The sequence below is a fragment of the Salvia miltiorrhiza genome, chromosome 8 (assembly GCF_028751815.1).
Source record: "Salvia miltiorrhiza cultivar Shanhuang (shh) chromosome 8, IMPLAD_Smil_shh, whole genome shotgun sequence".
Taxonomy (NCBI): Eukaryota; Viridiplantae; Streptophyta; class Magnoliopsida; order Lamiales; family Lamiaceae; genus Salvia; species Salvia miltiorrhiza.
In genome coordinates, this window is record NC_080394.1 from 5,950,370 (window position 1) to 5,976,671 (window position 26,302).

General features: G+C 37.2%; 5 protein-coding genes across 12 annotated transcripts; 4 read left to right on the top strand and 1 right to left on the bottom strand.

The window, feature by feature from the left end:
* Positions 1-2,280: 2,280 nt before the first annotated feature.
* Positions 2,281-3,882, top strand: LOC131000389 (WRKY transcription factor 23). The gene is made up of 3 exons (XM_057926262.1): positions 2,281-2,978; positions 3,071-3,214; positions 3,304-3,882. The coding sequence occupies exons 1-3, from the start codon at positions 2,629-2,631 to the stop codon at positions 3,656-3,658; spliced, it is 849 nt and encodes a 282-aa protein (XP_057782245.1). The 5' UTR covers positions 2,281-2,628; the 3' UTR covers positions 3,659-3,882.
* Positions 3,883-4,462: 580 nt separating this feature from the next.
* LOC131000388 (flowering time control protein FCA) lies at positions 4,463-10,260 on the bottom strand. The gene is made up of 12 exons (XM_057926261.1): positions 9,898-10,260; positions 9,743-9,813; positions 8,991-9,069; positions 8,433-8,515; positions 8,291-8,342; positions 7,262-7,338; positions 6,750-6,816; positions 6,351-6,430; positions 6,208-6,272; positions 5,661-5,727; positions 4,915-5,088; positions 4,463-4,827 (listed from the first exon to the last, which is right to left on the bottom strand). The coding sequence occupies exons 1-12, from the start codon at positions 10,151-10,153 to the stop codon at positions 4,678-4,680; spliced, it is 1,221 nt and encodes a 406-aa protein (XP_057782244.1). The 5' UTR covers positions 10,154-10,260; the 3' UTR covers positions 4,463-4,677.
* Positions 10,261-11,805: 1,545 nt separating this feature from the next.
* On the top strand, positions 11,806-13,980 carry LOC131000390 (uncharacterized). Of its 2 annotated transcripts, XM_057926264.1 has the most exons (4): positions 11,833-12,025; positions 12,137-13,009; positions 13,470-13,617; positions 13,730-13,980. In XM_057926264.1, exons 2-4 carry the CDS (start codon positions 12,406-12,408, stop codon positions 13,737-13,739), a joined length of 762 nt encoding a protein of 253 aa, XP_057782247.1. In that variant the 5' UTR covers positions 11,833-12,025; positions 12,137-12,405; the 3' UTR covers positions 13,740-13,980. The 2 variants fall into 2 exon arrangements, with proteins under 2 accessions (XP_057782246.1, XP_057782247.1); XM_057926263.1 differs by having other exon boundaries at positions 11,806-12,025; positions 13,470-13,980.
* A 783-nt stretch (positions 13,981-14,763) lies between these two features.
* LOC131000392 (probable pre-mRNA-splicing factor ATP-dependent RNA helicase DEAH2) lies at positions 14,764-18,845 on the top strand. Of its 3 annotated transcripts, XM_057926265.1 has the most exons (7): positions 14,769-15,220; positions 15,506-15,708; positions 15,797-16,881; positions 17,293-17,418; positions 17,509-17,747; positions 17,839-17,957; positions 18,423-18,845. In XM_057926265.1, exons 1-7 carry the CDS (start codon positions 14,933-14,935, stop codon positions 18,547-18,549), a joined length of 2,187 nt encoding a protein of 728 aa, XP_057782248.1. In that variant the 5' UTR covers positions 14,769-14,932; the 3' UTR covers positions 18,550-18,845. The 3 variants fall into 3 exon arrangements, with proteins under 3 accessions (XP_057782250.1, XP_057782249.1, XP_057782248.1); XM_057926267.1 differs by lacking the exons at positions 17,509-17,747; positions 17,839-17,957; positions 18,423-18,845 and having other exon boundaries at positions 14,764-15,220; positions 17,183-17,418; XM_057926266.1 differs by lacking the exons at positions 17,509-17,747; positions 17,839-17,957; positions 18,423-18,845 and having other exon boundaries at positions 14,765-15,220; positions 17,193-17,418.
* A 380-nt stretch (positions 18,846-19,225) lies between these two features.
* Positions 19,226-23,748, top strand: LOC131000393 (argininosuccinate synthase, chloroplastic-like). Of its 5 annotated transcripts, none has more exons than XM_057926269.1 (11): positions 19,226-19,465; positions 19,774-19,883; positions 19,968-20,026; positions 20,123-20,204; positions 20,696-20,837; positions 21,462-21,510; positions 21,692-21,874; positions 22,094-22,168; positions 22,283-22,468; positions 22,843-22,931; positions 23,042-23,748. In XM_057926269.1, the coding sequence occupies exons 2-11, from the start codon at positions 19,817-19,819 to the stop codon at positions 23,592-23,594; spliced, it is 1,485 nt and encodes a 494-aa protein (XP_057782252.1). In that variant the 5' UTR covers positions 19,226-19,465; positions 19,774-19,816; the 3' UTR covers positions 23,595-23,748. The 5 variants fall into 5 exon arrangements, with proteins under 5 accessions (XP_057782252.1, XP_057782253.1, XP_057782255.1 ...); XM_057926270.1 differs by having other exon boundaries at positions 19,265-19,461; XM_057926272.1 differs by having other exon boundaries at positions 19,272-19,465; positions 19,782-19,883.
* The last annotated feature ends 2,554 nt before the right edge of the window (positions 23,749-26,302 follow it).

A 26,302-nucleotide genomic window follows, 5' to 3' on the forward strand; every position in this document is an offset into this window, starting at 1 on the left:
ACTTGCGGCGTGGTGAAAATAATAGCGAACAATCGGCCATGAAAATGATTCAAATTTCTTAAGTAGCAAATTCTCTATATTTTTTAATATATCAGTTTTCATAAATGATCATAATATTTCATAGCAAATTCAAGTGAACTTATTATTTTTTTTATAATAAATGTGATTTGTATAATAATCAATCTCATATTTGTGATATGTAATATATTAGTTGATAAGATATATTGAAATTGTATACACTTAATTAATATTTATTGTAATTATATTTTATATTACATATACCACTTAAGATGTGCTATATGAAATCATACATATTTGTATAATATTTTCAAATGTTAAATTCATAAAAGATTATGTGCTTTATATCAAATAAAATATTAAAATATTATAAGTATATACTATCTAATCACTCCTAAGAAGGGAAGTTAAGATTAATACTCCCTCCGTCCATGAAAGAACTTCCTAGGAGGGAGTGCCACGGGTTTTAATAAAATGTTGTATAGTGTATTGAGAGTGGAGAAAAAGATGTAAAGTGTATTGAGAATTATGAAAAAGTATTAATAATTTATTGTGTTGTTTTAATTAATGTTATTTGAGTGGTGAGAATTGTCTTAAAAGGGGAGTATTTTTTAAGTGGTGGGGTATTGTCCCAAAATAGGAAAAAGTAGGAAGTTCTTTCGTGGACGGAGGGAGTATTATTTATTCCCATAAAATCAGTTTTAGAAATTTGTGAGAATCCAAGGTGCACAAATTATAATTACTATATAATTTACACCGCGTGTTATAATTTTCAATTTTTCATTGTACAGTACGAAATATTCCCAAACTTGGAGAATGAAAATAAAAATCCAATAATGGAAGAACAAAACAAATGCAAAAAAAGTAGTAGTAGTAGTAGGGAGCGTATGGTACAAGCAAAGGTCCCACCACATAATATTCCAGAAAACGCGTAAACACTGGCACGTGCTGCTGACGAAATGAGACAGAGCTACCCACCGTCAGATTGGACACGTGTCAGCCGATGAGAAAGGCATTATTTAAATTGGTTATTTGGGCCACGTGTGGCGATAACAATGGCTGAGGCCCAATGGCCCTCATGGAACAACGGGCTGATGTCGACGTTCGGATTAGAGAGCAAACGTGGCCCAATTTTCTTCCTCTTAATCTATTACAGCTAATTATCTGCTAATTAAGAGCATAACTGTAATTAATTATCACAATAATCATGATGCCACTAATCATTCTCTTTTATTTTGCATTATTATTTGGCTAAATAATGTAGTACTATATCCCAAATTATGACTTTGTTTTCTATGCTATCATGAATTACTGACAATAATTGTATTTCAATATACAAATTTAATTCGAAGCCGAAAAGGATCACTTATAACTTATATTTTTTCGTGAAAACACTTGTGTAAAAGTCAATTTTTATTTTTATTTTTTTATGTCAAGCTAAGTTTAACTCCTTGAGAATCCTATTTAACTCTCGAGTAACTAACAAAGTTCATTTGATAATTTTGCTTATGTTTTCGTATATAATTGATCAAAATCGATATACATAAAAAAATTGTTTTAAGAAGATATATAATGAAATTGTTTAAGTTATAAAAATTCCAACCCAAAACAACCAAATTACAATTTCTAGCAAATCCGAGATGGTTTAGTTAATTAATTAGTATTCTCCAAAAAGAAGTTAAATAGTGAAGATTGAATTCGAATATTGTCAATACTTCACAGATCTTATGCATATTCATACAGAATTGCACATCTTAATATTGCCACTAAAACTTTTTTATAGAAAAGAATTAATAGTGGTTCTTCTGTTGTGACAACCTCACACTCATATAATTTATATTTGCGAAAGTTAAATAAGTTACACGAGTCATGGTTCAAAAGCAAAGATTGTTTAACAACTTTTTACTTATATTATCATATTTGTCGTGTCTTATACTAGTGTACTCGTATTTATTATTTTGATATCAAATAAAAATACAACGATAAAATAAAATAGGAAAGGAAACTACTTAAAATTAAGTATTTCCTCCGTCCCAAACGAAATGTCCTGTTTTCATTTTTGGGCTGTCCCAAACGAAATGTCTTGTTTCCTTTTTTGGCAATACACTTTCTCTCTATACTTAATATTTAAATAATTTCCACCAACTTACTTTATCTACTTTATACATATTTTTTAATCTCCGTACCGAAAAGAAATGAGACATTTCGTTTGAAACGGAGGGATCAGTAATGAAGTAATGACGGTGAGAATGAGAGTGTACACAAGTACACGAGCGAGAAGTAGCAACCAAAATATGGTGGGAAAAGGGAGAGAGCCTTTTTTTGCCGTAATCAGCTCATGTGTCAGTGGATCGCGTTCACACCATAACCGGCTTACCGGTCAAAACTACCGTTTGAATGTCTCCATTTAATGCCGCTGCTGCTCTCCTCTGCAACCGGCTACTCCCGGTCAACCTTCCTCTCCAAGCCTCTCTCATTACATAAATCCCCCAATCCCTCCACTCTCTATCCTTTCTCTCTCTCTCTACAAAACCAGAAAATATCTTTTCAATCTCTCTCTGTCTCTGGACTAGAAGCGTGCAAGAGAAGAAGATAACGATAGCGAAAGAAATGGAAGATCCGTTCCCGTCGTCGCTGTCGTTCTTGGATCACTACACAGCGAGCGGTTGTACGTTGGCGGAGATGCTGGACTACTCCGACGAGAAGAGCAGCTCATTAGGGTTCATGGAGCTGCTGAATACGCAGGATCATTTCGCAGCTTTCGAGGAGGAGGTCGAGGATCCCTCGATCCATCCCAATCGGAATTCGTCGGAGGTGCTGAATGCGCCGCAAACGCCGAATTGCTCCTCCATTTCTTCGGAATCCAGCGACGGCGTTAAGGACGAACGCGTGAACGAGGAGGAGGATGAAGAAGATGAAGAAGAAGACGACAATGACCAGAAAAAGAAGACTAGCAAACAGTCAGTCCCTCTCTCTTATCTCTCTGTGTAGAGAATTAATTAACTGTGTGTGTGCTTTTGTAATGACTTTTTAAAATTATTTGTGGTATTAGGTTGAAGGTGAAGAAGACGAACCAGAAGAAGAAGAGAGAGCAGAGATTTGCTTTCATGACTAAAAGCGAGGTCGATCATTTGGAAGATGGATACAGATGGCGAAAATACGGCCAAAAAGCTGTCAAAAACAGCCCTTTTCCTAGGTTTGCTTTTGAAAAACCCTCAATTACTATACAGAAGCTTCTTATTGTGAATGAATTAATGAAACGATATATATGTAATGCTGTTGCAGGAGCTACTACAGATGCACGAACGCAACGTGCAATGTGAAGAAGAGGGTGGAGAGATCCTGCGCCGATCCCAGCATTGTGGTGACCACGTACGAGGGCCAGCACACGCATCCCAGCCCGCAGTCGCTGCGCCCTCACGCGCCGCCGCCCCCGTCGTATCCGGGCTTCTCGCTGAACAATCAACATCAGTTGATGAATTACTCGCTTCTCGTCAACGGCTACATGGGCGGCGGCGGAGGAGGAGGAGGACCTCAGCAGCTGAGCTTCTGCTCTCAGTCGTCGCCGGCTTTAATGGCGAACAATGGGCTTCTGCAAGACATTGTGCCATGGCCTGCGGCTAAGAGAGAAGAACACTGAACTTTTAAAAGGTTGTCTTTTTTGTAATAGTATGTATGTAGATGAAAGTGACATTTTGATGATGATCCATTGTTGCTAGTTTGTGATCATTTCCTGTTAGTTTAAGGTTGCCAGAAACCCTAATGGTGGAGTCCATTTTCTTATCATCATGATATAATTAATGTAGATTACATATATAGCCTATAGGGTATAAATATAGTAGTATTATCTTTATTTCCTTTTTACATTGGTATTACATAAGTTTTACTATAATATTAATTCCATTAGGTGTAATTAACATGTAACTACAAAATCGGAAGGGAAACTCATCGACAGAAATATGGTGAGAATTTGGTAGTACGATTTATCCTTCTTTTGTTTTTGTGGTAATGGGAATGGCACAAAAAAAAAGAGAATTTGACTTTAATTAGACGGCCGACGTAGCTTTGTCGATTATTGAGATTTGAGGTTGAATTCAATGAATCTAAGGAATGGTTGACGTGGTAACTTGTAGTGAAGAAACACGCCAACAAAAAACGGATTTTGGAACAAGACAGCAGTCGGTGCTCGATGCCTCCTTAAATCCCATGTGGCTGTGAGTGATAAAGGGGCATTCTTTCCCTACAAATAACAATAATGTCGATGCTAGGAGATGATGATTAGGGTTCAAATTATTCAAATAAGTATGGCGGGGGACAATTATTGGAAAAAGTGAAATTAGCCCATTAATCGCAAAAACGATCATTTTAGTACCTAGTTGTTAGTCAGCAGGATTCCTTTTGACTGCTCAAAGATACCTAAATATGGGAACATTAGGTAGGTCACTGCACCAACAACAGCCATAGATCATCCACTTCATTCAAGAATTTCAATAAACACTTACAAGATACAAAACCAGTTCTTGTGTTGTACCCTCAACTAATTCTACTTCGTCATCCACATAAGGCGCAGTTGTAGCATACTTTAATAACACTAAAATACACAATGCAGTCAGCTGAAACTAACCATAGTTCCAGCAGCTTCACATCCTTTTTGTGGGCTCACGTCAAAGCGGCTACCTTTTGGGCTTCAGATACCTCCAGGGATGAAAGTGGCTGAAAACTTGATTCGTGCAGGTGCTGTTGCTGTTGCTGTTCCTCTAGGTCATCAAGTTCTTCTTCATAAATTGCATACTCCTCAGGCTTCTCCCACTGTTATCATAAAATGGGATCCCATCACAATCCAAGGGTAAGTCGAGATCCAAGAGAGAAAAAAGCATGAATGGAAGAACTTCTTACCCTGCTTTCACATGTCACACAGTTATAATAATATAAATCTCCATCAGGAGAAACATGTTCGCTCCAGTCACATTCTGTAGAGTTCTCTATCTCTGCACTGGAATCGAATGCACTGGATGCGGGTGCAGTATCATTGCTTGCCATTGTTTCTATCTTGCATCCTGGATGTGAAGACTGCAGATTTGGATTTGGTATCATTTGCAGAAGTGAAAGAATATACACATTCTCTCAAAAAATTCATTTCCAAGTCACTTCCCTTTCTCGTGGCAAGACAAGATAGAAGCTGATATATCAAGCAAGCATCAAGAGGAGGGAAGAAGCAACGATGAAAATGGGATTCCGACTAATCAGGTGAAATTCAAGAACTCAGGATTAGAGAACTCAGACATCAGGAATGTATCACTGGCATGGCCAATACAGCTATGCTGCATCAATAGGAAGCTCCCATTGTTGTTGGAAGAAGAGGGGCTTTTCCAAAATCGAGCAAAAGTTGCAAGAAAAATTGTTCCCAACATTTTTATATCGGTGTAACAATTGAAACAAGTTTTGGCTTGTTGAAGCAAAACTCTAAACAAAAGAAGTTTAGAGTTTCAGTTTGATTTTGGCCACAAATCAAAATATCTTGGTTGAAGATATGATGTCACTTGAACTCCAAACACACACTCCAACAAGATATGGAAAGCTTAGAGTGAAATAGGAATTATATCACAACCAGTAGTTATGGATTACCAGAAAGAGTACGCTACCTTCATTTGTTGCATTTCAATAGGCGGCATAAGCGCACTAGCTGGATCGTTGGAATATGAAGCAGGCCTGGAGGAAACCAAAGCATTAAGTTAATAGTAACAAAGATAAAAACAATATTAGTGCAGACAATAAACATATCCATGTATGTACACAAAAATATGTATATACACGTAAGCATTCTCTTTTTGTGTGTGCACGTGGCAGACTTGACTAACAAGAGAGAGAGGCTTTGACCATTTCACAAAGCCTTCAGCATCACGAAGAACCCAAAAGACAAACCCAAGTAAAAACTTCCATTTCCTATAAGTAAAGTCTTTAAACTATCAGTAAAAGGTGACTTTGTGTGTGCATGCACAATGTATGTTTACATCTATACACGTAATGGGTGAATCTGGACCGATATACTCTAGAGAACAATAGTCGTCCAGCTATATCATATATCAGTGAAATGGAAGAGAAACAGGACATCTATCTGTCTATGAGATAGAGCACAAAGCTATTATCAGAAAACCATAAATAGAGAGGATTATTAGAATGTGTGATAACCTTGAATCCCCTATCCGTGGCTTCTTTGGATCTGCAAACCGCACTATCAATGGTTGATCACATCCCTAAGGAAAAGTATTTTAGGATTCACTTCTAAAATGGAACGAAATTTGAAACACTGGCAAGTAAGCATAAAGCCTTACTCTCATCACATATGTTCCATTTAATCCATGAATTGCAGCAAGTGCCATATCTCTAGTAATATATTGGACAAAGCCACATCCTTAAGAGCCAGAGAGAAATCATATGAGGAAAAAGAAGGTTGAATACAATATAATCAACAAACAAGGATTTGCTTAGTATTTAAGAGGTGTGAAGAAAAACAGATGGAGATGGCGGCATGAATGGAACCGAGAGAAGTTTGCAGAAAATTTCCTTAAATCACCAATTTAAGTTGTCGTTTTCAGGGTGCACAAACAAGACCAGAAAAGAAATTTCAAGAAGTTAGTTAGCAACTACTATTCACTAGCAATAGTTCCTCAGGCCTCATGCAATCCAAATGAACTTAGATGATGGAGCTCAAAGAGTCAGAAGATGCATACCACGATTTTGCCTGAATTCATCCTTAACAATAAAAATATCTTCAATGACACCATAGGGGGAAAATATCTGGAAATAGAAACATTTAGTTAGCGCTTGAAAAGCAACAATACCTCCCTCACCCAAACAAAAGGTAAAGAAATGGCCTGACATCAAGTAGGTCCCTTTTATTTTTTATTAAAAACACACACAGAGAGAAACTTTAGGTACTATCTTGTGTGATTATTATCAAGAATTTGGAGCTCAAAGCTACATATTCTCAAGGGCATGACACTAGCGAACTAATTGACGAGCCTACTCACAGTTTCTTTATGCACCTCTTACAGTTAATACAATTATTCAAAAGCAAAGATGCATACAATTCAAATCAAGCTTCAGTCGAAGAATATGAGTGACAAAACAAGGTCTAGAGCAAAGACATCAGAAAACTCAGGCATAGTTCATATGGAAATTCCTTCACAGTGGGACAAGGTAATAGGGCTTAAAGAGTAGAATGCAATTAAAAGGTACACACTTCTTCAATATCCCTTTTCAAAGCCTGTCTATTCAAGCAGCCAACATACAATTTGTGGAAATGTGCACCAAAGCTCCCTACAGAAAAAATAGGGACATTGGATCAGCAGAGAAGCAAAACCATCTATTTAAGTCTGAAAGCATGCAAACAGAAATATCAAAGCAGGCTTTAGCAAAAATAGTTCATTCCCATACATGAGTATCCTAAATAAAGTTGCATAGAGGGGTCATATAAACTATAATCGTAGTAGAAATATACCTTTTACAAAGTCCTGCAATTTCATCTCAGGCTTTCTTTATTTAACTTCAATGGGTAGCTGTATCGTTGCATAGAGGGGGGATATAAACTACTCCCTTCGTCCCATTACAAATGTCCCACTTTCCATAATGGGACGCCCCATTACAAATGTCTCATTCCTTTTTTGGCAATATATTCTCTCTCTATTCCTAAAGTAATGGGACATTTGTAATGGGACAGAGGGAGTATAATCATAGTAAAAATATACCTTTTACAAAGTCCTACTATTAGGATACAGGCTTTCTTTATTTAACTTCAATGGGTAGCTGTATAGAGAATTTGATAGATATTGTACTATCATCAGATTTCAAACCAATATGACAAAAAGATTAACACCTATGAATGGCAAAGAGATATTTTTGCCTATGCCCGCTGTTAACAGAAAATAGCTAACTAAGGCCGATGAAACAGTACATCATGCAGTTATAAAGCATCAAAGATAACAATGAACAATTTCACCACAAATAGAAGTAGGGAGCTTATGAATCTGCAAAAATAAGATTTCCTTCACATGAGCATTCCCATTTGGAGAGTGAGAAGGGTATCGTGATAAATGAAATCTCTGACCATTCTATCAGGAAAACAATTTAGCAGACTGCATCATAAATGATGCATTTATTTATTTGGATATGAAACATATAATTTTAATTGACTAACTCACTACAATTTACAAACATAAAATACTATACATGTGAGTAAAATAAATAAAGGTTATGAAAGAGTGTACACTACCTAGGCGTTCGAGCTCCCTTTCTGCATATTTAACTTTCAGAGGAATAGCCGCCTGAACAAAAGTAGCATGTACAAGAATTATGCGTATTCAGAGAGTTAAACTTTGAAAAAGTTCAAATTGCCAGCGTAAGTGATAACTAACCCCAGGGATAGTATATTGAGTGTTGAATGCTCCAATTGCTTGCTGAGCTTGCTCAATTCTCGCATATTTCACAAAGCAACATTCTAGAAATAGATGAACAAAAAAAATCATGTAAATATATTCCTATGTTATAGGATAACTGCAAGTGATCATTTCAGGTTTGGCAAAGCATGTTAGGGAGTATCTGATAGATAGCAGCACAAGATAGCATCAGATGAGATTATTAAGCTGAGTAAAACACTGTCGTTTTGCAAGAACAGGCAGGAGCCCTTGAAGAATGACTTTTGGTAGAATTTGAAAAGTATTAATCCTTCCACAGAGAAGAGACCAACCATATTTTATAATGGTAACTATGAAACTGATGCCACATTATCGGTGAAAGACCCATTAAATTGTTCGTATGGACATAGAAGAAGGACAACGTACTTTATCAAATAGTGATTTCCAACTACATTTCAATTATACTGATCCCCTCAAGTTAATGAAACCAACCATACAATACCAACACAATACTAAATTTGAAGTGAAAGTTGAAACCATTGACACAATGATACTTACCCTGCTGCAAACCAGTCCGCTTATCCTTGAGAAGAACAACCTCAATAATGTCTCCGAATTCCCCAAAAACAGCGCTGACCTTAATATAGGACACAGACCACTATACTCAAAATCATAAACCTTAAGCAAGATTCCTTGACATAAAATCAAAATATGGAGGCAAAATGATGCTTCAAAATTTAAGTAGCACAGACGCAGTGGCGGATCCAGGATTTTTAAATTGGGGATGCAAAAAATAATCTTATAAACATTAGTGGAGCTAGGATTTTTTTGAGTGAGTTGAACTTCTACGGGGGTTCGGGGGCGGTAGCCCCCGAGATTTTTTTTTTGAGGCCTTCGATACATTTTAGACATTTTTTTTTACTAAAATACAAATATAATAGTAATAACTTTGCATTTCAAATGCAAAATGTATACTTTCAACTTTTTTGTTTAATTAAGAATTGAGGTAATTGATTGATTAAATGATGGGCTTGATCAAAAGAATGAAAAAGAAAGAGATGGTGAGCTCTCTTTTTAGTTGGGTAAATGGAATTTAGGATTTTAAAAACTGAATTTCTCTTTTATTTTGGATTAAAACTTTTAATTGGGGGTGCAAAAACTAAATCTAAAATAATTTATATATGAATATTAATACTAGTAAAAAAAATTTTTTTTTTTTGGGGATGCAACTGCACCCCCATGTTCCATGGTGGATCCGCCCCTGCACAGACGTGATCATCAAAGTTATATACGTCGATATTGCTACTTACATCAAGTTCAGTAGCATTTCTAGGTATCCCCACAACGTATAGCTTCACAAAACCGCCGTAATCAACATTGTCTGCATAAGAAATCAAACTCAAAACGGCGAAGATGCATCACTCCAAAATCAGCATTACAGATAAATTAAAGGCTGCGAAATTACTAGAGTGAGGAATTGGTCTCTTGTGGCCCGAGAGAGGCAGCGAATGATTAGAGTCGCCGTTGAGGTGGAAACCAGTGGACTCATTCAGCTGGCCGTTTAAATTTTGGTGGTGGCGGTGGTCCGGTTGGTGCTGGTGGTGGTGGCCTCCGTGAAAGTGGTCCTGCCGGTCGTCATAATGGTAGTGGACGCCGTCTGCCGGAAACGGTATCGCCGGAGAGCAGTGATCGGCGCGCCTCTCTCCACCGTGCCTCTCCATAGAGTTTTCCGATGAATGTGGTAATTACTATTCCAGCCCTAAAACGACTCGGGGCATTGACTTGTGAGACTCATTACTCATTTTCTCCAAACAAATAAAAATTATTATAATCATAATCCATCCTTATTTTTTACTTATTTGAAAAGTGAAAAATGGTTATAAAATATATTCTTTATGAGTAAGATTTTAAAATATACTATATAATTCAAGAAGGGCTCTATATATATTTATCCTAAATTAAAAATAAAGAGAAGTATATGGACGATTTAGTGATAACGTAGTTAATGTATAAGACTAAATTTTTTTAGTTTGAGTTCATCTTTTTAAAACATTTATTTTTCCTAACAAACAAAATAAAAAATAGAGATATTTTGTACTTTGTATATTAGTCTTGTAATTTAATTATACAAAATTCAAAAAATACAAATAATATATAAGCGTTACGAAATACTGATTATAATTACATAGATTTCATTTTTCTTGGGGTGAGAAGAAATATCAATTTATATGTAATGTTTCCACTTTCTTCCAATTGTATTTAACATATAAATATATAATATACTATCATTGTTTGATTTTTAATTTACCACACGTTAGGATACAAAACAATTATGAAACAGTTTAAATACTGGGATACAAAATATTGTATTCACATTTTTGTTGTTTTAGTTTGTTTTCATAATTTTCATGTAGTAATTACAAGGAGAACTAAGTAATAAAACTTAAATTCCAGATTAACGTTATTAAGTCATGAAAGCAGTGGAACTTTAGATATTTTTTTGATAAAATTCACAATAATAAATTAAAATTAAATTTTTGAAATTGACAAATATTAAAACAATATTTTTCCAGTCCAGATACCATTTGGGCCGTAACGCGTGAGAAATGGGCCGTGGTTGACAGCTGTAGCCATTAAACTTATCCGGCCTATTCTGCCATTCAATCACCTAATCCATCCAAATTTTAGGATTTTATATGCTCCCTTATCTTATATACTCCATTTCCCTAAGTCAAAATATTCTTTTTTTTTATTATTATTTTACGGGAAAAGAAAATACTAGTACTAATATACTGTTTTGAAGAATCATCATAGCCAATATTTGATTTAGGTATTTTACTTAAACTTTCAGTGACATTTTATCGCTTCATAACATCACAAAAAAATGTAAGAGCCACTATATATATTATAGACGGAAGTACATACACAAATATCTAGTGACAGAACCGATCACCTACCCACCGTGAGCATGCATAACGTGTCCACCATGATGTGACAATTATAATTATAGTAAAATAATTTTAATTAGAGTAAGATTTAATAATTCTCTTTCCTAATTAAAATTGTCACGTCAGTGATGGGCACGTAATACTTGCCCACGGTGGATAGGTGATCGATTCTGTATCTAGTGATATGCTAATTAGGAAATTAGAAACACATAGTAATTGGTAGTGTGGACGATGGAGCTCATATTTTTTTAATATCAAACACATATAAATAATAAATTCATCAAACACGTAATAATTGCATTATCCAAGAACATCATCGTACAATTCGGTGCGGGCCGGAGATTCGGACTATCCGACAAAAATTGTCCGATAATGCCCCCATCCTCTCTCTCTCTCTCTGCCAGCTCGTTCAGACATGGATTCGCCCCTTATTTATTTAGCTATGTTGCGGCCCACGTAAATTTGTATATATATATTGATAATAATAATGGGAGGAAGGACGGAATGTGGAAAGTTTAATATGGGGGGTGGATAAAAATCTTTCTCGAATCTTCACAATCCCCCCCTTTTTTATTTCCCATTTGTTGTTTTTTTTCGGTGATCATTTTTCGAATTTGAGGTTTCTGCGCGTTGTTTCCTTGACTGGTACGCCCAATTGTGCTGTGATTTGATCTCATTTTTCGAGCTGCATTATTCTTCGATGAAATGTTTGTTGATTATTCTTTCTTGTTTCCTTTTTTGATGATTTGATCACAGGATAAAATTATATTGATTGATTCGTTTTATCTGAGATTTTTGGGAAAATATATTCCCAAAATTTCAGAGCCCTAAGCTGTTGAATTATAAACCTGTATTGATAGGAAATTTCGAGCGGTGGAATTGTCATTTTCATTGAGGGTTTGGATTTTGTGTGTTGTCGTTGTCACTGAATTTGGCATTTGTGAATTTCGATTATCTGGGCTGATAGATTGGAACACATATAATTATATAATTTTAAGTGAGAGGATCACATAATTGTGTGAGACATGGAGCACAAAGAAAAAGAAGTTGTGATTGATATTGAAAATGGTGATGCCAATGATTCTTCCTCCGATTCCACATGGGGGAAGAAATCTTTGAATATTGTTACTAGGATCTTGAATTTGAACGGATCTGTTGATGATGAGGCCGGGGTGAAATCGGATGTTGGTTCAGAAGAAGAGCTTGCTAGTGAGACGACGAAATTGTTGGGGGATAAGGCCTCGGAAGGGGAGGAGGGTGAGGGGCTGATGCCCCCTGCCGAGAGGGACAATGAGAGGGGAGGAGAGGGGCGGGTGCCCCCTGTCGAGAAGGAGAAGGAGAAGGAGAGACGGAAGGGTGGGAAAGTTAAGAAGGCTGCAAAACCACCCCGGCCTCCAAAGGGTCCGACCTTGGATGCTGCTGACATGAGGTTGCTCAAGGAGATATCGAGGCTTGCCATTAAGAAGCGTGAGAGGATGGAACGTTTGAAGGCATTGAAGAAGACGAGATCTCCCAGATTGCCATCCTCGTTGTCATCTTCGTCGTCCTCCTCATCAGTATGCTCATCAGCTGCCACCATCTCAGCCCTGTTCGTCACTGTTTTCTTTTTTCTTGTGCTAATCTTGCAAGGTATGATCACCATCGCCATTTTATTCCCACTGTCATATTTCTCAGTGCTTTATTCATGCTAGGAAGTGAATCAAATATATGGGTAGATAATCAAAGTCATATTACTTGGAGATATTGGTGTTTCATGTGTCAAGAATTGCAAGGAAATTCATTTCTGGTTTTGAAAGAAATTTCTCCTTCGATTTCACTATATCAAACTTACAATGTGGATTGCTTTCATAGTCTTCCCTTTTTTGTTAGATTTAACTGAAGGGAAATGTTTCAAACAGTTTGCATTTCTGCAGCCGTAGTCGGATAGTATTTTCTCCTTAGAGCATCGTCTGTTAATAGAAACCATCTTAGTGTCTGAAACAAAGGATTTATGAAGGAAACCATAACTGCTGACAACCATAATTTCGTCACTACTTATCAAGATCAGAACAATTTCGTTAAACCACAGAGTTCTCTTCTTCGTCTGCAGGTCTCAACTCAAGCACCAGTTCGACTTTGATAATCACGGGAGCTCCTCAACCTCAGCCAGCACCAGTGACGAGAGGCTCGTCGCCTGTCCAGTTCTACAAAACTGCAATGTCAGATGATGGTGCTGCACCGAGTTTCTTACCTCCAAAGTTCGTTCTCTCTTCATCTCATTCTCGTTGTCTGCAACCTTCATCTACATGTTATCCTTGTTTCACTTAATTGTTTGTAACTCTCCCTCAATCGTCAACTTTGTCGATGCAGGTCTGGATAATTGCTCTCTGGTACGAGTCTCAGCTGGCTGGAACGGAGTGAAAGATAAAATCAAGATGAAATGCGATGAGCGTCTCTGGAAAGAACATGGTGGAGATCAAATTCTAACTGAGTGCACATATTTTTCTCTCACTCTTTTGTAAATGAGAAAGTTGCATGATTCTCTTGCACTTGTCGGAAGCGTTTCTTTGTATCTATAAGCCAATGATGAATAAATATAGCTTCACTTTTCTTGTGAAAAAGTTGTGACAATTTTGGGTTGTTTTTGACAATGCTTGCAGAAAGTGATGTGATCTTTATGTGCTTGTGTGGTTTCTTAATATGCGAGTGGAAAAGAAGTAAACACAGCACAACAACAACAAAAATAAGTTCATCAATTCATGAGTTTTGGATTGGGGAAAATCATTCTTAATATGATTGGATATTTTATCAATGATAAAAATAAATCACTCACAACCGACATACAATGAAATGTAAAATATTATAGGCACATGCATGATATTTTTATAACAAATTTTGATCAAGTAAAATCCTAAGTAACAATATAAAGCATATAGTAAAATCAAATCAAATTAAACATATTGAATTTGAAACATCAATCCAATAGAGTTGTTTATTTTTAATACTTGCACGTCCTTAAAATGCATATTCATACTATTTTTTTTTTTGGTCTGTCACCAAACTACTCAACTACATACTTATTTATTCTTTTGGTAAGTATGTCTCACACAACTTATTCACAATAAAAATGTGACCCTTTATTATATTGACACATTCAATCAATTTTTTAAAATACGTGTTATTATTAAATGAATATATATTTTTGGGATGGACTGAGTATTTATTAAAACAATTATTATGGGTTCATCCTATTATTTTTTTATATTTGTGAAGCATGATTTGCAGACCACATGGGCTCTATTTATGGGTTCATCCTATTATTTTTGGGCCGCGGCCCAAATATTTGAATAATCGGTTGCTTGGTCGGCTACCGCTGATACTATATAAGAGCAGTCATCCTTCCACTTGACCATCTTCCTTCCATATATAAATATAAATGTATACAATCACACAATCGCAAACCCTAATTACACTGGCTTTCTCTCTCTAGGGTTTTCTTCGGGACCTGGAGATTGGCTTCCGATTTCCCCCAATTGGACCGTCAATCGCGTCGCCGCCGGATTAAATAGGTAGATGGGCACGGAGAGAAAGAGGAAGGTGAGTCTGTTTGACGTAGTGGACGAGTCCGCCGTGCCGGGGAAATTTTCCAGGACCAACGGTGGTGGCAAAATGGCCGCGGACACGGTGCCATCGACGATAAATAAGTGGAATTCGAAGCCTTATTCGCAGAGATATTACGAGATTTTGGACAAGCGGAAGACTCTGCCCGTGTGGCATCAGAAGGATGAGTTTTTGCAGGTTCTCAGAGCTAATCAGACGCTGATTCTTGTCGGTGAAACCGGTAGTGGTAAAACCACTCAGGTTGGTGTTCATGCGCTCGACTTAATTTGTTCTTGTGCAATCGATGCGCCCAAAAAGAATACATTTTTTGTGTTTTATAAATTGGCCCAACTTGGCTCTGTTTGTTGAATTGTTTTTTAGAATGGAGCTGTCCCTTTATTAATGCATTCTCATCGTAATGTTGAATTAGCTGGTTTGCATTTTCATGTGATGCCGTTATGAATATTGATTTAGGACTGTCAATAGAAGGTTTCTTTTATCGAATTCAATAGTGGGAATCAAAACTTTAATTTGTATGTTTTACAGATTCCGCAATTTGTGCTGGATGCCATAGAGGTAGAGTCAGCTGATAAGCGCAGAAAGTTCATGGTCGGATGTACTCAGCCTCGAAGGGTGGCTGCTATGTCTGTTTCAAGGAGAGTTGCGGAAGAGATGGATGTGGCGATTGGTGAAGAAGTAGGTTATAGTATTCGTTTTGAGGATTGCAGCAGTGCTCGAACTGTATTGAAGTAGGTGTTTTCATTTAAAGTCAATTGGAAATTTATGGAATTTGTTTTCTGTAGTAAGCTCCTTACATGTGTTTTTCTTATACTGCAGGTACTTGACAGATGGTATGCTTTTGAGAGAAGCCATGACCGATCCACTTCTGGAAAGATACAAAGTGATAATTCTTGATGAGGCCCACGAGAGGACTTTGGCAACGGATGTTTTATTTGGGCTTCTGAAGGAGGTGTTGAAAAATAGGCCTGACCTCAAGCTAGTAGTCATGAGTGCCACCCTTGAGGCAGAGAAGTTTCAAGGTTATTTCTTTGGTGCACCACTAATGAAAGTTCCTGGGAGGCTCCATCCTGTAGAGATTTTCTATACCCAGGAGCCTGAGAGAGATTACCTTGAAGCAGCTATAAAGACTGTTTGTCAGATACACTTGTGTGAACCTCCTGGTGATATACTCGTTTTCCTTACCGGTGAAGAGGAAATTGAAGATGCATGTAGGAAAATTGGGAAGGAAATAGCCAATAATGGGGATCAAGTTGGACCAGTGAAAATTGTCCCTTTGTACTCGACACTTCCTCCAGCAATGCAGCAGAAGATTTTTGAAGCTGCTCCACCCCCAGCAAAAGAGGGTGGTCCTGCAGGAAGAAAGATTGTTGTTTCCACCAATATTGCTGAAACATCTCTTACAATTGATGGCATAGTTTACGTCATAGACCCTGGTTTTGCAAAACAGAAAGTTTATAATCCTCGAATTCGTGTTGAATCTCTCTTGGTGTCTCCTATATCGAAGGCTAGTGCCCATCAACGTTCTGGACGTGCTGGAAGAACACAGCCGGGCAAGTGCTTTAGGCTATACACGGAAAGGAGCTTCCATAACGACCTTGTACCGCAAACATACCCGGAGATATTGAGGTCAAATCTTGCAAATACCGTTTTGACTTTGAAAAAGTTGGGAATAGATGATCTGGTCCATTTTGATTTCATGGACCCACCTGCTCCTGAGACACTTATGAGAGCATTAGAGGTCTTGAATTACTTGGGAGCCCTTGATGATGATGGGAACCTGACCAAGTTGGGTGAGATCATGAGTGAGTTTCCGCTGGATCCTCAGATGGCAAAAATGCTGGTTGTTAGTTCAGAATTTAATTGTTCCAATGAGATCCTCTCAATCTCTGCAATGCTTTCGGGTATGTTTCTTTACTGTTTCTTCTTATTTTGGTCGTCTACGTTGTCTCATTTTCTACAAAGAAGTAGAGCTTTGTCTGGCATACTTCACTCTGTGTGAAGTTCATGCATAGGTTGTCTTGCACACACAAATTGGCTTCTGTGTGTTGTAACTGCAGATATTGATATCATACACAACTGCTGAAGCATTTGTGTATGTTATTGATATCTGGGTGTCTGTTTAGGTTGTCATCAGCATCTCTTGTCTGGGTCTCATGCCTTCGCTGGCATGTACCAAGGATTTCTAAGTAAGTGCTGATGCAGATAGTTGCAGTTTCTCAGTATTCTCTCACCAAGCAAATGGTGTCGTCTCGCCTCTATACATCTGCTGACCTTCCGTGGGCCTCCTCTGTGATAACCAATTTTTTCTCTAGTACCCAATTGCTTTGTCCGGCCTAGGGAGGCTCAAAAAGCTGCCGATGAAGCAAAAGCTCGTTTTGGTCACATTGATGGAGATCATCTCACTCTGTTGAATGTATATCATGCTTACAAACAAAATAGTAAGTAATGTCCTCATCATCTCTCATTTTCTCCACTTTATTATTGCGCATACTGGTGTTAATGTTTGCTCATAATGGCAATGCTTTCAGAGGAAGATCCACAGTGGTGCTATGAAAACTTCGTCAATCAGAGGGCTCTTAAATCAGCAGACAATGTCAGACAGCAGCTAGCAAGGATCATGGCCAGATTCAATTTGAAGCTTTGTAGCACAGATTTTAACAGCCGTGACTACTATGTCAATATCAGGAAGGCTATGCTAGCTGGATATTTCATGCAGGTTGCCCATTTAGAGCGCACCGGCCACTATCTTACTGTGAAAGACAACCAAGTATGTAGCTATTATTATCTGAATGTTTCACATATATCCTTCATTCATCACTTCACTTGATCACTGTCTGATGTGTTGATGGTCTTGGCAGGTTGTTCACTTGCATCCTTCAAATTGCCTGGATCACAAACCAGAGTGGGTTATCTATAATGAATATGTCCTAACAAGCAGGAATTTCATTCGTACCGTGACAGATATTCGTGGTGAATGGTTAGTTTTGGAGTTCCTCCTGACATGACACTTTGCATGTTGTGCTGTGTAATGCTTTAATATGTCCACTTCTCTTTCTTCTGCACTGATTTATGCTATTGTTTATGAAGATAGTTTAGTGTGCATCAAATATATGCATAATAGTATCATAATATTTGCTGTAAGTTGCTTATAGATCTTTGTCCCAAATTAGATTTGCTTATATAGGGGAATTACCTGGTTTATCTTATGCTTCCTTTTCTTTCTTGACATATATTTCTTTCTTTCTTTCCTGTCTGCGGTCGATCACAACTGTATTACTACATCATCATAAAATGTTGGTTTGTGGGTACTAAACAGTTACACTTGTCGCCATTTCAAACTGCATACATTCTTGTGTTGTCATTGATTATGTTTCATTTAGTCTCTTGCTGGATTTATTTGATTCTAGTCTAAAACCTCTGCTTGCCGTCGAAATATTTGCAGGTTGGTTGACATTGCACCACATTACTATGATCTCTCAAACTTCCCCAACTGCGAGGCAAAGCGCAAGCTTGAAAAACTGTATAAGAAGAGGGAGAATGCAAAGGATGAGAGTCGAAGCAAGAAGTGAATGAGAGTCCCACTTACCTCTGATGAGATTGAGAGAGAGAGAGAGAGAGAGAGCATTATAGATGTGGAAGCTTCAATTGTATTTGAAGATTGAAGAAACTTAAATATATCTTGTTTGTATGGATATGCTAGAATTTAAGCTTTCTTTTCGTGAAAGAGTTGTAATGCTTTAAAATTGAACCCAGCAGCAGTTCAAAGTTATTGTAGCTTCAGGCATCATAATTGTCCCAGAATTGTAAAGTTTGCCTTATAATTTGAGGAAGTGACCAATTTTGCGGGCGTTTTATTCTAAATAAATTTGGTGTATAGCTTCCTCTCAGATGAGGTTGCTTTACTTTGTGACAAAACCTTGAATGGTTAAATAAAACGAATCCATAAAATATTTTTTACACGATATTATGAAATACTACTATTTGCATTCTACTTTTGATTGGAGGCTACGTGTTTTAAATGTAATGGAGTAATTGTCTTCCATCGAATTCTATGCTTAATCATAATTATAGGGTTGGATGACTCTGAACTATGATATTACCTTTAAAATTTAAATAACAGTATAAGAAGTTTTATTTTTTATAATTTTTTTATGAGATCAAATTGGATTAAAATTAAATCTGATTTGACAAAATAAAAAATAATGTGTCAATTAAATTAAAAAACGCCGTTTTGATTGCCATATCAATTTTAAAAATTTATAGTTATCTCTTTTCGTAAGGGATTTGATCACCCTAAGCATAGAAATCCCCTATTGTAGTCTCATAAACCCTAATTTAATTAGCTCATCAAAATAAAAAAAAAAGAAATTAATAAAAGTATTGTTGTCGAAAAACCTATCAGTCATCATCATAAGCGCGGCTACAACACTGAGCTTTAGTCATACTCGCTCACTGTCTACTTCAGCCGCCATTTCTCCGACGTCGGTAATCACCCCTTTCCGGAAATAAATTAGGGTTCTTATGATTCCAAAATATCATTCATCCACTGCCTCGTGTGTTTCTGGTTTGGCCTTATGGTTATTCTTTACTTTTTTGCGTTCCTATTTGGGAAATGAAGTTTAGTTCAGCTGTAGCGTTATTGACATTTCCTTCTCTCATTTTTTGTGGTGAATTTTATTTGTGTTTTTGTGCTGATTGGGTTCAAATCGTTCTAATTTAGTAGCATTTGCTGTTATATTCTTTACTGTGAGCGGCTTTGTCGCGGGTTGCTTACCGAAATGCCTAATTCCCAGCGTTTCAGAGGCAAGATTTCGTGTTGCTTTGCACCCGGTAGCGATGGCTCAGCTGCATGCGGTCTCTTCGTGTTCTTCCACCAATGTCCTCTTCAATTACTCTAAAAGAGGTAGTTTTGATTTTGATATATGGCTGCGTGTAGAAAACCTGCTAAGCAATGATACTAAGTATGCTCGATTTCTTGAAAATGTAGATTCATGTCGAACTTACGACAAAGTTCATTGCAGTCGGCGAATGGCCTCGCAAGAGCAGGTGTTTTTGGCACTCCCATTCAGTTATTTCACATTTTGTGTGTGGTATGATAGGTGGTTCTCTAATGAATTTGTTTTTCTACTTTTATGATGGCAGGTAGGAGTGAAAGCCAGTGAGTTTCACGGCCTGTCACTCTCCCGAAACATAGCTAAATTTGGCCTGGTTTGTGAGAATCATGGTATTGACACTCCTTGCTCTGTAGGGCCGACCGCCAGCTCTGGCTGTCCTTGCTTGTTGTTTCTGGTTTAATGTTCTCTAAAGTTGAATGGTTTTCAAAGAGTAGTAGGAGTTCATGAAATTGAGTGCATATTCTGTTGTTCTTAAGTAACATATGAATAAATAAGAATATGCATCTTTGTTCTTCTCTGAACTTTTCTTATTCTGGTATTCTATACACATAATGAAAACTGTGTTTATTGAAGTAAATCATTTTGACAAATACTCAATTTCTTTATAGTAGATGCTTGGACATGCTATACCCTCTCACACGTACATCCACATGCACATCTTTATACGTTTGTATGAATGTAAAAATTTCACAGTCAACTGTGGAGTTACACAGTATGCATGCGGGTAATCCTTTTAAATGATATATGTGCATATGCTATTTAAAAGAGATTGCATGTGTAATTTCTAAGATGTGAAAACCAACAATGAATCTGGATGCAGCTATCAAAGCAGTTTTGGCTAGTGACAAGGAGGTGTCAACTTCTAGTGGTGCCGATAGTAAGGTTTTGCGTAAAAAGTTGAACAAAGTTGTGCTGGCCTACAGTGGTGGTCTGGATACATCTGTAATTGTACCTTGGCTTAGGTAGGTTATTGTTCTGTTATCTTTAGTTAATATCACCAATTCATTTCCTGTTTTTTTGTCAATATAGATATGATACCCTTGCTTTGTTTCTATGTTTCTTCTATTCGCCATGATGATATGAAACTTTAATCTGATTTGATTTCCGCGACATCCATTTTCTGCTGCCAAGTCACGTGATAAATCTTTTGCTTCAGTATTGTCTATAAGCACATCAGATACACATAAATGTGCTTAATTTTAGGTCATTATATTTTGAGTGTTGAACCTCATTGTTGGTACTAAATAGTACCACCGCCAAATATCTTTCAAAAGTAAAGGGTACATGGACCGACCATGAATTCGTTCTATTCAGTTCATCGTATTTTGAGCATTGAACCTCATTGTTTGTACAAAATATTACTACTTCCATATGTCCTCCAAAAGCAAAGAATATGGCCACCAACCATACTGATGATTTGATTATACTGTAGCTTTCTGTAAAGCATCTAAAGTTTTTGAAGTTTATGCCAAACATAAGCATTGAGGGAGAACTCCATCCCTGCAATTTTAGTATGCTAGTGCATAATCCACTTGAGAAGAGTCATGCTTTTTGTGCCACATTTCCTCACTACTTTGTTATTGCAGGGAGAATTATGGCTGCGAGGTTGTTTGCTTCACTGCAGATGTTGGCCAAGTATGTGAAAAACTAATATTAGTAATCTTAAAAAGTTGGAATTCGATAAAATATTATTAAGCAAATGATTTATTGCTATAAATATTTACACCAAAGAAGAAAATAGATGTTGAGGAAGAAAAAGGGCTGGGATTCATGGTTTTGATAATGCCTTTTATTTGATAATTCCCATGAATGTTAGGGTCTACAAGAATTGGAAGGTTTAGAACAAAAGGCCAAGGCTAGTGGGGCATGCCAACTAATAGTGAAGGATTTAAAGGAGGAATTTGTTAAAGATTTTATCTTTCCTTGCTTACGAGCCGGTGCCATCTATGAGAGGAAGTACTTGCTTGGGACTTCAATGGCTCGTCCAGTTATTGCAAAGGTACAGTTCAGAAAATAAAAAAGAGAGGTGTGATTTCATTTATTTATTTTCTATCATTACGAAATTAATTCATTCGTCTATCTAGAAACGTAATCCATTCTTTTGTTATAATAGAGATCTATATTCTCAGTTTCAAAATAGCCCCCCACAAACTGAGGAATCTCTTTTCTTGATGTTATTTTACCTCATTAAGTTACTAAATCAATTGTGATAATTCAGGCAATGGTTGATGCTGCCAAAGAGGTTGGAGCTGATGCTGTATCTCATGGATGTACAGGGAAAGGAAATGATCAAGTATGCTTTTGGAGCTACATGGCTATGTTGTGATCTTTGTTGAAGCATGACTGTTGGTTTTATGCAATTTTCCTCAATTGTAGGAATTGTAATGAGCCTAATTCTTCATCGTAGGTCCGCTTTGAGCTCACTTTCTTTGCTCTGAACCCTGAGCTCAATGTTGTTGCTCCTTGGAGGGAATGGGAAATAACAGGAAGAGAAGATGCGATTGAATATGCTAAAAAGCATAATGTGCCTGTTCCAGTGACAAAGAAATCTATCTATAGCAGAGACAGGAATCTGTGGCATCTCAGCCATGAGGTATCTCGGAGCATCTGAAGCTTGTCATTGTTTCATCAGTATAATTTCTACACAAAAAAGATTATTGCAATGTTTTCTGATCTTTATGCCCTCCGACTTTGCACTTGCGTCTGACAAGCCTTCTACTCATTTGCGGGAGACTTTGATCAAACAACTATGTTGTATGCTTGTCTGTTCAATTCATCTTCTAAACATATGCATGGACTTCAAGGGAAATTCACCTTGAGAGAGATTGCGTACTTGTTATAAGTATTTGAGTCATTTGAAGATTTTATATCAGTCATATAGATCCAGATTCAAATTTATGTGTGATCATGATAAGAGACTGGCTTATATTCAGAATTTAACGGCTCTTGCTCCTTTGGTGCATGAAGGGGGATATCTTGGAGGACCCAGCTAATGAACCAAAGGAGGACATGTATATGATGTCAGTGGACCCAATAGAGGCACCCAATCAACCTGAGTAAGTCATGATGGTGTTTCTTCATCTTCTTTCCTTTCAAGAATATAAAAATAAAATAAACTCATGTTTCCTGCAATATATCTTTCTGAACTGTATATGACTCATTGTAGGTACGTGAAAATTGGTATAGTCGAGGGTCTGCCAGTTTCAGTCAATGGGAAGGAACTCTCTCCTGCATCTCTACTCGCGGAGCTCAATGACCTAGGTGGGAAGCACGGAGTTGGACGCATAGACATGGTTGAAAATCGACTTGTTGGCATGAAAAGTCGCGGGGTTTATGAAACTCCTGGCGGGACCATCCTCTTCTCTGCAGTGCGTGAACTCGAGTCCCTAACACTAGATCGTGAAACCATCCAAATCAAGGACTCTCTTGCCCTCAAGTATGCCGAGTTAGTGTACGCTGGCCGGTGGTTCGACCCTCTTCGCGAATCCATGGACGCTTTCATGAAGGAAATCACCAAGACTACATCTGGTTCTGTGACTCTCAAACTTTACAAAGGATCTGTGAGTGTAGCTGGCAGGGAAAGTCCCAACAGTCTCTACCGGCAAGACATTTCTTCTTTCGAGAGCGGCGATATCTACAATCAAGCCGACGCTGCCGGATTTATCCGCCTCTATGGATTGCCGATGAGGGTCCGAGCTATGCTCGAGAAAGGGCTATGATGTGTTTAGAGGTGTGTGGCATCTCTGTTTTGCTGCGTCATTGATGATGGCGTAGTTTGTAGTGGTTGCTTGTTACTTTTTTAGTTCTCAAAAACTTGAATTTGGAAGTACCTTGTTGAATTATTTAATAAACCCGGGTTAATTGTTTGAATCATACCTACCTTTTGTAGTTAAGTATAGGGAGAATATTCTGATTTTTGCGAAATCCGATTCGGAAACTTGAATCTATATAATATATAAAAAGGCAGTTTAATGGCTATTTTTTCCCACCAAATTTTAAAAATCAGTTTTGTTTTAACTACTTCCTATTTTTCACCAAGTATGCAAAAATTGCGTTCCACTCATTTTTCTTTATACTCCACCTTTTTCTTTTATGTTTTGATTTATTTTATTTTCTACATCTTTCTAATCTTTTGATTTTATTTAATTAGCTTTATTTTAATTTTATTTTCAATTTTAATTTCTTTTGTTCATAGCAAATATATGACATCAATTTATATCTATATTTATATAATATACAAATGGATACTTTTAACGGATACTTTTTAGTGTAATTTTTTTAAAATAATTTTTTTTATACTCCATGTAGACAATTAAATTGTCGTCGAATTAAATCGTGCCACGTGTAAATTCATGAATTAAATATTCAATTATATTTTCTATTTTATTAAATGGGATTTTATTCCTAATTAAATAGATATATATGATTAATGTTTAATATAATGAATTAATGGGCTTGTTGGCCACCTAAAGCCCTAAGGCCCATGTATGAAGGCCCAAAGCCCATAAAGCCCACAAAGCCCATCTCTAAAATCTATAAATAGAGGTGTTGGGGTGCTCATTAGAACGAACTTGAAGAAGTGGAAGTTCGAAGGACATAACGAATTCTCTCTAGTATCACAAGTTGAAGTTGAAGTGGTGCAAGAATTGAAGGCTCCAAGCATCTTCAAGAATTTCATCAAATCTTCAAGTGATCTTCAAGTATATCTTCAAGTCTTCAAGTATATCTTCAAGTGATCTTCAAGTATATCTTCAAATCAAATCAACCAAGTCCCAAAGCTTCAAGGCGTTCTTACAAATTCTAAGGACGTTCTTCAAATCAAATCAAATCAAGTTCAAAGGCTTCAAGGCGTTCTTACAAATTCTAAGGACGTTCTTCTTCAAATCAAATCAAGTTCAACGTTCAATCCAAAATCATGACTTGAGTCCTTTGGATTGGCGTCATCAAAACAAGTATTTCAAGAACCTTCGAGCTTGTTCAAGAATCAAATGGAAGAGAAGAATCAGAGGATTAACTAGAGATTGCAACCCGCATAAATCTATCTTCAAATCTATCAAATTATCTTTGTAACGCGTTTTGTATTTTATCAAATTGAAATACAAAAATTTGTGTTTACAAATTTTGGCACGCCCGGTGGGACTTCTCTACCTTTCATCTCTACTCTTTACCAAAAATCTTGAACAATGTCAATTCAACCAAATACAACTGCTCCAACTTCATCTAAAGGTTCTTCGGAAGGCATCGGTATGATCACGCGAAGCAAAGCAAAATTGATGCAAGAGGTGTCCAAGTCGACCTCCCGTCTTCCATCTATCCATGAAGAAGATGACAACTTTGAGAGAAGCTTCACATTCCCCACTGAAAATTACCAACTCCATGCAAGTGTCATGATGACAAACACTTCCACCATGGAGGAACAACTCTTGAACTTGACAAAGATGGTTGAATCTCTAACCAAGCACATCCAAGAGCAAGATGCCCAGATTGCAAAGCTTAAAGGAGAAAAAGGAGATTCAAGCCACGCCAACAACGATAGGGAAGGCGAAGAAAGCGAAGAAGATGGAGAGAATAACGATGAAGAAATCTCCAAAGACAAATCAAAGAGTGATGGAAAAAGGCCTTCAGGAAAAGACATTCTCTTCTCGTCTGGTGGCCTCATTCCCATTGACCAACTCAAAGAGTTCATCGAAGCAACAATGAAGAATAACTCCGATGGAAGCTCTAAGTCATCGTTAACTTACTCCAAGCCATATACTCGGCGAATTGACAGTATGAGGATGCCTCTTGGCTATCAACCACCAAAATTTCAACAATTTGATGGCAAAGGAAATCCAAGACAACATGTGGCTCATTTCATTGAAACATGCAACAACGCTGGTACTTATGGAGATCATTTGGTCAAACAGTTTGTTCGCTCATTGAAAGGTAATGCCTTTGATTGGTACACCGACTTAGAATCAAACTCAATTGATAGTTGGGAACAACTGGAGCATGAGTTCCTCAACCGCTTCTATAGCACTAGAAGAACTGTCAGCATGGTGGAGCTCACAAGTTCACGTCAATTCAAAGAAGAGCCAGTCATTGACTACATCAACCGATGGAGAAACCTTTGTCTCAACTGCAAGGATCGATTGTCTGAATCATCTGCCATCGAAATGTGTATTCAAGGGATGCATTGGGGCTTGCAATATATTCTGCGAGGAATCCAGCCAAGAACATTCGAGGAACTAGCCACTAGAGCTCATGATATGGAGTTGAGCATGATGGCAAGAGGGATCGAAGGACCACCAATCCAGGAGTCTAGCAAATTCAAGCCAGAATTCAAGAAAGGAGGAAAACCATATGACAAAGCACCAAAGAAGGAATCTATGGCAGTGAAAGCAACTTCTGTGAAATTTCTAAATAAAGAAGTTAATCAGGAAGACAA

Excerpts from the sequence above, each read along its gene's own strand:
- LOC131000388 (XM_057926261.1), bottom strand. The coding sequence starts at position 10,153 with ATGGAGAGGCACGGTGGAGAGAGGCGCGCCGATCACTGCTCTCCGGCG. Across the intron at positions 8,343-8,432 it reads CTCAATATACTATCCCTGGG|GCGGCTATTCCTCTGAAAGT; the intron begins GTTAGTTATCAC and ends ACTTTTGTTCAG. Across the intron at positions 5,728-6,207 it reads CCACGGATAGGGGATTCAAG|GCCTGCTTCATATTCCAACG; the intron begins GTTATCACACAT and ends GGTTTCCTCCAG.
- LOC131000392 (XM_057926265.1), top strand. The coding sequence starts at position 14,933 with ATGGGCACGGAGAGAAAGAGGAAGGTGAGTCTGTTTGACGTAGTGGAC. Across the intron at positions 15,221-15,505 it reads GTAGTGGTAAAACCACTCAG|ATTCCGCAATTTGTGCTGGA; the intron begins GTTGGTGTTCAT and ends TATGTTTTACAG. Across the intron at positions 17,748-17,838 it reads TTACTGTGAAAGACAACCAA|GTTGTTCACTTGCATCCTTC; the intron begins GTATGTAGCTAT and ends TGGTCTTGGCAG.
- LOC131000389 (XM_057926262.1), top strand. The coding sequence starts at position 2,629 with ATGGAAGATCCGTTCCCGTCGTCGCTGTCGTTCTTGGATCACTACACA. Across the intron at positions 2,979-3,070 it reads AAAAAGAAGACTAGCAAACA|GTTGAAGGTGAAGAAGACGA; the intron begins GTCAGTCCCTCT and ends TTGTGGTATTAG. Across the intron at positions 3,215-3,303 it reads AAAAACAGCCCTTTTCCTAG|GAGCTACTACAGATGCACGA; the intron begins GTTTGCTTTTGA and ends ATGCTGTTGCAG.
- LOC131000393 (XM_057926269.1), top strand. The coding sequence starts at position 19,817 with ATGGCTCAGCTGCATGCGGTCTCTTCGTGTTCTTCCACCAATGTCCTC. Across the intron at positions 20,838-21,461 it reads GTAATTGTACCTTGGCTTAG|GGAGAATTATGGCTGCGAGG; the intron begins GTAGGTTATTGT and ends TTGTTATTGCAG. Across the intron at positions 22,169-22,282 it reads CAGGGAAAGGAAATGATCAA|GTCCGCTTTGAGCTCACTTT; the intron begins GTATGCTTTTGG and ends TCTTCATCGTAG.
- LOC131000390 (XM_057926263.1), top strand. The coding sequence starts at position 12,406 with ATGGAGCACAAAGAAAAAGAAGTTGTGATTGATATTGAAAATGGTGAT. Across the intron at positions 13,010-13,469 it reads TCTTGTGCTAATCTTGCAAG|GTCTCAACTCAAGCACCAGT; the intron begins GTATGATCACCA and ends CTTCGTCTGCAG.